This window comes from Pundamilia nyererei, unplaced genomic scaffold (genome assembly GCF_000239375.1).
Source record: "Pundamilia nyererei isolate P.nyererei 1_Seehausen unplaced genomic scaffold, PunNye1.0 scaffold00066, whole genome shotgun sequence".
NCBI classification, from domain to species: domain Eukaryota; kingdom Metazoa; phylum Chordata; class Actinopteri; order Cichliformes; family Cichlidae; genus Pundamilia; species Pundamilia nyererei.
This window is the reverse complement of record NW_005187467.1, coordinates 2,024,665-2,035,102: the sequence shown is the minus strand read 5'-3', so window position 1 is coordinate 2,035,102 and position 10,438 is coordinate 2,024,665. Positions and strand designations below refer to the sequence as shown.

General features: G+C 40.0%; 1 protein-coding gene across 1 annotated transcript in view; it reads left to right on the top strand.

The window, feature by feature from the left end:
• The window catches only part of gbe1b (glucan (1,4-alpha-), branching enzyme 1b), a 106,652-nt gene that overhangs the window by 49,926 nt on the left and 46,288 nt on the right, over window positions 1-10,438 (top strand). The window contains exons 11-12 of the mRNA XM_005735981.1: window positions 6,384-6,494; window positions 6,589-6,760. Coding sequence (XP_005736038.1) covers window positions 6,384-6,494; window positions 6,589-6,760 — 283 coding nt within the window. The remainder of the gene's footprint in view (window positions 1-6,383; window positions 6,495-6,588; window positions 6,761-10,438) is intronic.

Here is a 10,438-nt window from a genome sequence, read left to right as displayed (position 1 = left end):
ATATATTGGTCTACCATGAAAGCTCTGTGTTTAAAGATAAAGTGTGAAATTGATGAGTTGGAGGTCGACATGAGAAGCAGTTATTTTTTCTTGATTATTAATTGCTTTGTGGTCGTGTCTTTTATTTCAATGCAATCCCACTACTAGAATAGAATTCATCAAAGATGTTAATTTCTGTTTACCTTTTTATTTATCCACGTTTTCTGTTTTATTTTTCATTATGACAAATATTGCACCAGATGATCATTGTTAGAGTTTGGTATCTCTGCTACACATATCTTCACTCACCACATATATGATACACACACAAAATTGAGAAGAACATGCAGGTGGATGCTGGGGTGATGGCAGGGTTGAATCAGCAGGAAGTGATACAGGGCTGCAGCATCACTGAGATGTCAGAGGGAGAGAGAAGGAATTTGCAGCATAGGCAACCAAATTGGGTAAGTTTGTTTGGTATATGACATGAACAAAACCAGGCATGTTACATGTGTATGATACAGCAGAGCCTGAGCTGTCTGGGAGAACTAGCTTGCAGGCTTTGGTCTATTTTTGTTTATGCTGCATTGAGAAAAGCCTATACCCTTTACCTTTTTTTCCCCCTTTTTTTTGTAAAACAGTCTTCATGTTGACTGAAGAGGTTTTACTTTTTTCGTTTTTGGTGAAGCCCACCATCAGTTATCCAATACAGCATGATGCACAGCTCTTTGCTCAGGGAAGGAAGCTCAAACAAAAAGCATGCAGAGAAAAACCTGCTGGAGGAAAGGCATTCATTAGCTTCCTGTCTGGCAGATGACGCTACAAAAGGAGCTGCGTTGTACTGTATGTCTATAGGTATCGGTCAACAGGACTTATGTACTGTATATATTTAGTATGCTAATACTCCTGATGAGTACACAACCAGTAACTCGAATTTTTTACTTAACAAAAGCAGCTTCATGGGTGCTTCCAATAACTCTTCATTATGGGCATAACTGATAACAGTATCACAGTGTTGGGTGTTAACGACGTGTTATCATACAACACTGCTTCAGACTGGATGGAAAATTCTGGGCACCAAATATTCTCATTTCTTCCACAACAACTGCTGAAGCACCCTTTAGTTTGGCACTCCAGCCCAAACTGCCACTGTGAAAGTGCTTGATGGCCCACACTGGAAAAACATTGTTTATATTTGTTCAGCCATCAGGTATGGAAGTCCATAACTATATAATATTGAAGCCAAGTAGCAGAAAGCACATACCCGCCCCACCATCCACCCAGAGACAAAATAAGGTTATTATGGATTTTATTAAATAATTGTCTTTTTTTAGTTTTTTAGCCGCAGTTGGTGACAGCACCAGCATCCCAATGAACATGGACAGGTTTAAGCAGCTATTTCTGCTTTGGAGCTCTGTGTGTGTGTGTGTGTGTGTGTGTGTCATCTGGAGGACTTGGATAACTTTACAGTACTTGGAACCAGCACGCAACTTCTAATATATTTTCCTGACCCCATTTGTGCTTGATGACAGAATGTGTTTTGATGAAATCAGCAATTATTACTTTAGAAAGTACAGTTGCAGTGAGTTTTCTCTGGGGATGTGTCTGTCTGTCGGGTTCAGCCAGTAGATGAATGTAGACTGTTTTTAAAAGTAATGTTTTATTTTTTTACTGGTGCACTTGAGCATTTTCAGAGAAAGTAGAGGCTTTTTTTTTTCCATTTGAGGAAAATGTCTGTATGCAGAATGCCTAAAGAGGTTGTCTGATTTAAAATTCATGTAAAACTGTGCCTTTTTAAATGTATCCGCTAGCCCACACTAGAAGTTTTATTTACTCATATTTTGGTGAGAAAAAGCAAAATATAAAGAGTCTGACCTCGGCACCGCATGCATCCTCTTGCTCTATGGTTTCTTGTGTTTCTCAGTGGGGGAAGTCAACGCATCGTTAATCAAGTCTGTCTCTCACAGCAGTGGGTTTTACTCAGTAGTAGGGATGTGGAGGTAGAGGAGAGGGGAAGAGGGAGAGAGAGAGAGATCGTCCCAGACTTGACCTTCCTCTGTGATACTTGCAATAGGCGTGCAGCAGGCAGTGCTGTACCACCGAGGTTTCACAGGATTATCCTCAGGATGCCTCTGGAGAGGTTCTTGCTGCTTTTACTTTCCAAACAATATTGCTGGCAATGCAATATTTGTTTAGATTCTTCTCCTGGTTGCAATTTTCAATTAAATTTGTTCCCTCCCTCAGGAGACTTGAAGCTGGAGGAGAGCAAGTGAGCAACGAATTTTTTTCTTTTTTGTATTTCTGTGCAGGGAAGCATTCATATGAACATGCCTTGGTATAGTCAGTGGAGTGCACTCAGGGCTAGCCTTGCCTCTTCTCACAGAGTGTCAATTAGGGAGGGATTTGAATGGACTGAAGTGGAGCCTCCAGTGAGGTGTGTGTTGCAGAGAAGGAAGACGTGAAGCGCGGAGGGCAGGCATTCAGACAGACGGCGAGAGACAGACAGGCAGGAAGAAAGAGAGGGAAAGGGAGACAAAGACGCAGAGCAACAGAACCGTGAGCTTATTTATAGATTCACATGTGTGCACGGATGAATTTCTCTCAGTTCTTTGGCTGGGACCTCACGCTGTGTTTCGTCCTCAGCATGACTGATTGATATGACTCATTTATTTGGCTGCACAAGGCTGTTAGGACCAACAGACTGTGAAAAATTAAGATATCCTAATGAGAGGACCAGATAAGGCGCGCAGCACAAGTTTGGATGATTCGATCTGATTATCACCATAAAATGCTGTCACTCCTAATGGATAATGTTACAAAAGCCCTTTAATTTAACAAGCACCCTTCCCTCCAGCTACAGTGGATTGAGATGTAATTGAAACAATTAGAGGCGACAGAGGTAGAGGGCTCCATGGTTGCAGCTCGGATAAAAGAAGGTGACACGGAGAATTCTCCAGCAGCCCTCTGCTTCTCTCAGCTGTTCAACTCGAATGACCTCTGAGTCAATTGTTCCAATTCTTGTTTCTGTTCCTCCATTTATTTTAATTGAATGAAAATATCAGTCCGCACACCTCTGTCCTTATTAGTTTCAGGGGGAAAATCTATTTCTAGACCACATACTTTGCTCTGCCCATCATAGCAGAAACACTTTCAATTACAATGACTTAATAAAATTCAGGCTGCCAGAAAGCAAAGATGTTGTTCAGCCTGTTTATGTAAACATGTCAGCGATTTCTTTGCCAGCCTTAAAAGGGCACCCACTCTGTCTGACCCCCTCTGCCAGTGTCACATTCTGCTTGCCTGCTTTAATGACAGCACCATTTCAGGTTCGTCCTGCTTTATTTTATTAGCTAATTGCACTCTGAGGCCACCCTTGTGTGGTGTTAACTGGCGGTGCAGGATTTCTTTAGTGAGGGCTTTTGCAGGAAAACTGTGAGGTGAGCTAACAAGTGTTTTTCAGCTGAGCGAAGCATGCCGATGAGACATTTCTGTGGGCAGAAAAGTTCATTAATTTTCAAAACAGGGAACATATAAAGATGGGATGAAATTAGCTTGATCCACTGGATTGAGAACTGCACACCTTTGTTCCCTTTTCACCTCTGGGGGCGGCACTGTATGTGCAAAGAGAGGATGTGCCCATAGCAACGCAAACTCAAACACACTTTCAGCAAATGTGATTGCAGAGAGAGCAGAGGCAGGATGCTCAGGCCAGCCACAAAATGTAAAACAAGAGCTTTAGACTCACATTCCCCACCAAGTCCTTGCCAGCACTATGTGACGGTGGAAGAGAGCCTCTTGAATCAGTCACAGCATGTCTGTGACAGTGAGATGACCTCATCCTGCGCTGCAAGATTTTTTTTTTTTTTTTAATTTTATTTTTGGCTCTGCCTAATTAATCTGGGCACTCTGGTTGGCTCCTGACAGCAGGCTTGTAAAGTAAGATTTGTGCACTGCTCATTATCATTGATGAAGTGGAGTGTCAGTGGTGCCAGGAAGCTCGGCTGGTCGGGGCTGATGTGGGTGAGCTGGTGGTAGAGAAGTCGTCAACCCATTCACTTCTGTCTCTGCTCCGACAGTCCCACTCCCAGATTAATTGCTCCCAGACCACTTTTGTGGTTGAATTGAATTGTAATGATTCATAAGGAAGTGTAAAATGTCTGATTGTACGTGGATGTGGAGGCAACTAGGATGATCTCTGGGGCATATCCTGTAGATTCGGTTCTCTAGCTGTGATACTCGAGCTGGAGGTGAACAAAAGGATGCCAATCTTTTAGAAGATTTTCATTTAGCCGATGTTTAATGTGTAATTTATAGTTGAATTTATCTGCATGTTGTGTTATTAGACCAAACCGTCCTCCCTAACAAGACACTTTGAATTAAATTAACGGTTTGTATTTAATAATTTTTTTTTATACTCACCTCAACATGTGATATGTTTTTCTTAGGTTGACTTCCACTTCTCCCTGAAATGACTGTTTGCCTTACAATTATTATTACCATTATGTTTTCCATTATAAAGCAGTCTATTTTACAAATAGAACTGGGATTTAAAAAAAGAAGAAGAAAAACTTACTTACTTTGATTCTAAATGTTACCTTTTAAATATTATGACGGAAGTTGTTCTCTTTTCTGCCTAAATATTCAAGACCAAAGAGTACCGTAGTTTTCAGACTATAAGGCGCATTAAGTGAAACATAACAGTCAGATAAGTCGAACTTTATTCAACTCATTCACAACAACTCTCAACATTGTTGTAACACATAAAATAGAGAACATTACACTGACTTTTTCAGTTCATTCCTCTTCCACAAATCCATCAAATTCTTCATCTTCAGTGTCTGAGTTTAACAGTTGGGCGATTTCGGCATCACGCATGCCCGGATCAGTCTTGTCATTATCCGAGTAAGTCTCGTTACCGTTACTCAGCTGTTCAACGATGATTCCGGCCTTCGTGAAAGCTCGGACGACACTTGAGACTGATACCTTAGCCCAGGCATCCACGATCCATTGGCAGATAGTGGCTTAACTCACCCGCTTCGTAAGCATCATAGCTTACCAAAGTTGTACTAAAACATTTTTAATGCATAAGGCGCACCGGATTATAAGGTCCAATTTTTGAGAAAATCAAAGGATTTTTAAGTGCGCCTTATAGTCCGAAAAATACAGTAGTTTAAGAGTCAAAAGTACTAAACAGAAACTCTAAATGAACTACTAATAACTAATTTGTTTTGTCATTTTTAATATACATTGATCAGTGGGAAGCTTAGGTGGTAAAAATATTAGATATTGTTTGTAACTGTAAGTGACTTTTAGATGTGCTATTTGCTCAGTTTTGCGGCTGACCTCAATCCAGAGAGTAGTGGACAAGGCTTAGCTCGAGGATCAAGGCAAGCCACGAGCAGTTAAAACATCTGAGAATTTGTAGTACATGTAGATAATAAGCACCTTACTGAGGTTTTCTGGTAGCACTGGCAATGACTAATATGGCCACACAAGGCTAAGGTGAGGAGAAGTGAATGTGAACAGATGGTGATATATAGAGCGGGATAGCCTCTATTTAGGTGGACCAGCCAGTTCATCTCAGACATATTGATCGGCACAATTTACTCTCTTTACTCAGAGGATTATGGCTCTGTAGAGTAATATAAAGGTTTCCTGACATGTCAATCAGCTGTCACTGCCAATTCCACAGAGCAGACCTCAGCCTGTCACTGAAATGGGTTTTCCAACTCCCCCACCAGTCAGACAGGCTGTATGTCTATTGCCAAGGGTTCTTGGAGGGCACTTTTAGAAATGATAATGTTACTGTAGCTTTCTAGCATTTCTTATTTATTAAACCCACTCTCTGCCAACTGCAGTACATATAATTATTTCAGCTCTACTATTATTTGTTAATGGAATGGCAATTACAGCCAGTTAGTACGGCTGTATAGCAACATTCTGTGGGAGGATAGGCTTTGGGTGCATGTTTTGGTGACCTCCGTGTTTGCTTCTGACCTCTGTAAATGACTCCTTTGGCAGAAAGTGTGCATGTAGGCAGGCTAGCGGAGGGGCATTGATTCCATGTTTGGATTTATTGTTGAATCCCTCCGTTTGGATGAGAGGCTCTGACCTTGCCCATCTCAGGTGGAGAGAGCTGATGCCTTACTACCCATGGGCTGTAGTGAAGTTATTAAAAACTCCATTACCACCATTCAAAGATAGACATAACTCACAGTGCGGATATAGAGATGTCAAAACAGAGATTGATCTGAGAGAGAAGTGTAACCCAGAGATAAACTCAGGAAAGGAAGAAAGACTGAACTGAAACACTGAGCTTTAGGCATCAGTCAGGGCCAGAACAGCTCTCTCAGCTACACATCTATCACACCCTTTTTCAATAACCCGTCTCTGTCACTGTTTAGATCCTGAAGGAGTTAAAGGATGAGGACTGGAACATAGGCAATATCGTCCACACACTGACCAACAGGCGATACGGAGAGAAGTGCATAGCTTATGCCGAAAGTCACGATCAGGTAAACTTTTCTACAACGTCTTGTGTTGTGCCAGTGAAGTCTGCATTAGTTCAGCGTGAACGTATGAATAATGAAACACGGACTGCCTTTGCAGGCTCTGGTTGGCGATAAGAGCCTGGCCTTCTGGCTGATGGACAAGGAGATGTACACCAACATGAGCTCCCTGATCCCCATGACAGCCATCATAGACCGTGGCATGCAGCTGCATAAGATGATCCGCCTCATCACTCATGGCCTGGGTGGAGAAGGCTACCTCAACTTCATGGGTGAGTCACCATGCTAATCCATAAAATCTAACATTTCATGGATTTTATATGCCAGATTTATATTTTAAGCAGGCTTTAAGAAATATTGCATTGAACTTGTTATCTTTAACAAGATTCTTTTTCGTGTCATGTAGTATAGTTCTGTTATTTTTATTGTACTTTTTTTATAACAATCATAGCAAATTCAAACCTTTAAAATCTTCAAATATTCCTTGCCGTTTATTCAGACATGACAGCTTAAAGATTTCTAATATGCTTTGCAGGTAATATGAGAGTGATTTTGCATAACTAAATACAATATGTATGTCATATAAATTCTCATTTTTACATAAGATAAAATAAAACGGACTACATGACATCTTGCTATTTGATTAGGCAATATTGTTAGATAATCATACCACATAACAACACGGTTCAGCTAACATTGAAATGCTGAACAGTCAAGAGGTGATGAAGGTCATGATTGTGAGGCAGCACCCCTCTGTTTGCCTCATTTTTTATTAAAACGGCGAGGAGAATCATTTCAGATCCCCCTCATGCACCGCATTCTTCCTAAATTTGAACTTCTTCCCTCAGGCAGACACAACAATCCCTTAGTGTTCACCGAACAGATATAAATACGCATTTATTCTCCTGTCCATCCAAGTGTTACGCAGGCAACAAGCAGTAAGAGGCTTTAGGATAAATATTTAATTGATAAGGTTATCCCTACCTAGTGCTGTTATTACTCTAGCTACAGTTATTTTCTGTATACCCTTGTAGCATACTGTGCTTTTTTGTTTGAGCGTGAAATAGAAAATAAATAAATAAATAAATGAATTCTTTTTACCATTTCAATAATGAAAATGCAAATTCATCAAGGCTAAAAATAACTCGATGAATTTTTCATTTGGGGAAAGTGCTCATTTATATGGTTTGTTGTATTTCTTTCATGGAGCTGAAGTAGCTTGCTGCCAATAAGTCAAGGCCGATGATAAGCATCAAAGGGCCATTTTGAAGTGGGGCTGACATCGCTTTGCTGACTTGATCATAAAATACAGGGCAAAAGCCGTCAAACAGGTCCCCTCCCCTTTGCTCAAATGTAGTCGGTTCTCAGTCATTGCTGAAATGCTCTTCATTTTCAACTCATCGTCTGAGCCAGGGGCATGACTTTGTCAAGGCCTGCTGGTAAAGATAATAAAGTGATAATTAATGATGATGGAAGTTGACCTTGGTTCAAAGGAAAGGATTTCCTTGAACGTGCCACTCACTAGCTTAATGTAAATACTGCTTGTACGTGTGATCCAAAGCATTTTAGCTCCACCTGGTGACCAGGTGCTCAGGTCAAACAATAAAACAATTCCTGTGCTGACCATTTGAATTTGTTATCAATCCCTGTTCACCAAGATGTCCAATTTTTACCTTGGGAAAAGACTGTCGACTTCTGATAAGTGGATTGATGTGCTTGTTGAAAAGAAGCACAGTCAAAACAGCTGCTCTCAATGGACAATCATAACAGGGCAGTCCATAATGATTAGGATGTCAGAAAAGACAACTGCAGGACAGTTGATAGTAATTATATCTGATTCTCTGGCTAAAGTATAGCTCAGAGGCACTCGTTGCTGCACTCTTGGCGCTTGTCTCGCATGGATTTTGCTGCCACGTTTACTTTCAACCACTCTGGCAGTTTCAGAATCACGGTGAGTTGATGAGACAAAACAATACTTGAAAAGTCGATTTGACAGTGATTTCATTAATTCAATCACTCTTTTGTGGCAAATACTACAAAATTTGCTCACTTGCTATCCCGGCCTAAACCCACCCACGGAGCAATTTTCCATTGATTAGAGGTCGGAATGGTGCATCGATGTGTGGACTCAAAGTGGGTTAAATTTGAGTTCAAAAGGGAAAGTTTAGCAGACATCTAAATCACACCTAGCTGTTGTGTGAACACAATTTCAACAGCTTTACATTGAAACACTGTTGCCTCACAGCAACAAGGTTGTGGGTTGAAATTAGATAAATAGTAAGAGATATAGATATATAGAGAGAGATGGTGTGGAGCACCCATTATTTTGTTGTACATGTACAATAACAATAAATTATTCAAAGAATAATTTATATTCAAAGGATTTTACAACAGTTTAGGAGTTAGATCTGTTTTTTATACACAGACCTCTGTTTTCAGAGGCTCAAAAGTAATTCAACAAACTTACAGTGTTTTACGTATAAGGACTGGATTTAATCCTTGAATGAAAGTCTGCCCTAAGTCTAGAACCCATGGATGTCACCAAATGCTGTGTTTTCTCCTTTGAGATCCTCTAATAAGCCTTAACTGCAGTCACCTTCAGTTCCTGCTCTTTTGTTTGTGTTTGCTGCATATTTGGCTGAGATCAGGTGACTGGCTTGGTTATTGAAAAATATCCCATTTCTCCTTGAGAAACTCAAGGCAAAGAAATACTGTGGGCCATTGTCCGTTTGTACTAAGAAGCACCATACAGTCAGTTTTGTTGCATTTGGCTGAATCTGAGCCAGGACTACAGCGGTCAAGAAATTGACTCTCAGATAAAAATCATTACTAAAAATTGCTATCGGATTAGATGGACTCATTTGCAACAGTATCGATTTGAACAGCGCAGTCTTCGCCTCCTCCAGCTGATACACAGCTTCACACATCACCTGCATTCAGGCAGGTACGTGGCTCTTCCACTCAGTAGCAGCAGAAGTAGTTCACATTCACTGACACTTAACAATGCTTTAGAAGGAATTTTGAGAAGTCAGTGCTCCCAGTTCATTGTAGTACTAAAGAGCTTTCATATCTTTGCACTATGTCAGTTAACTTAAAAAAATAGCATCATCATTTAAGTTATTGTTTGTATTGTTCTAATAAAAATAAAATGAATAATGCCTCTTAATTTTTGGTATGTATGGTATAGAGTATTTTCCTGGGTATCAGTATTGCACTTGTACTGATGAATGTAAGATTTCTGCTACTTCAGCAGTCCCATCATCAATAAGCAATAGTGACCCAGTTCTGCTGGCAGCCATACAGCCCATGCCGGCACACTGCTTCCTCCATGTTTGACAGATGATCCAGTATGAGTCAAATCATGACTTTTTCCTTTCCTTCTCCATATTTTTCTCTTCCCATCATTCTAGTTAATCTGGGTTTCATCTTTACAAGGCATTTTTTCAGAACTGTGCAAGCTCTTTTAGAGATTTTTTTGGTGAACTTTAAATTGGACTTCTTAAGCTTAAGTGTAACCAGTGGGTTTGCACCTTGTTGTAAACTCACTGTATTTTCATTCATGAAAACATCTCTTGTTTTCAAAGATTGACTTACCACCTGAGAGTGTTCTTGAGTGGGCTAGATGTTGTGAAGGGTGATTTCTCAACCATTGAAATAAATCTATCGCCATGCACTTTAGTTGTTTTCATTGGTCTTTCTGGCCTTTTTGTGTTGCATATTATTATTATTATTATTATTATTATTATTATTATTATTATTATTAATAATACAAGTTTAACACCTTGAATCGACTTAAGGTCTTTGAGATGACATGCCAATATTAAGGGAACTGGAATTTCATTTGTGTTAAAAGTGGCACGCCAGAAAATCATAACCTCAAGCAAATAATTTCATATCACAGATATTTGTTGTGTTGCACACAATTAAATTAATCACTGTTGATAGATAAT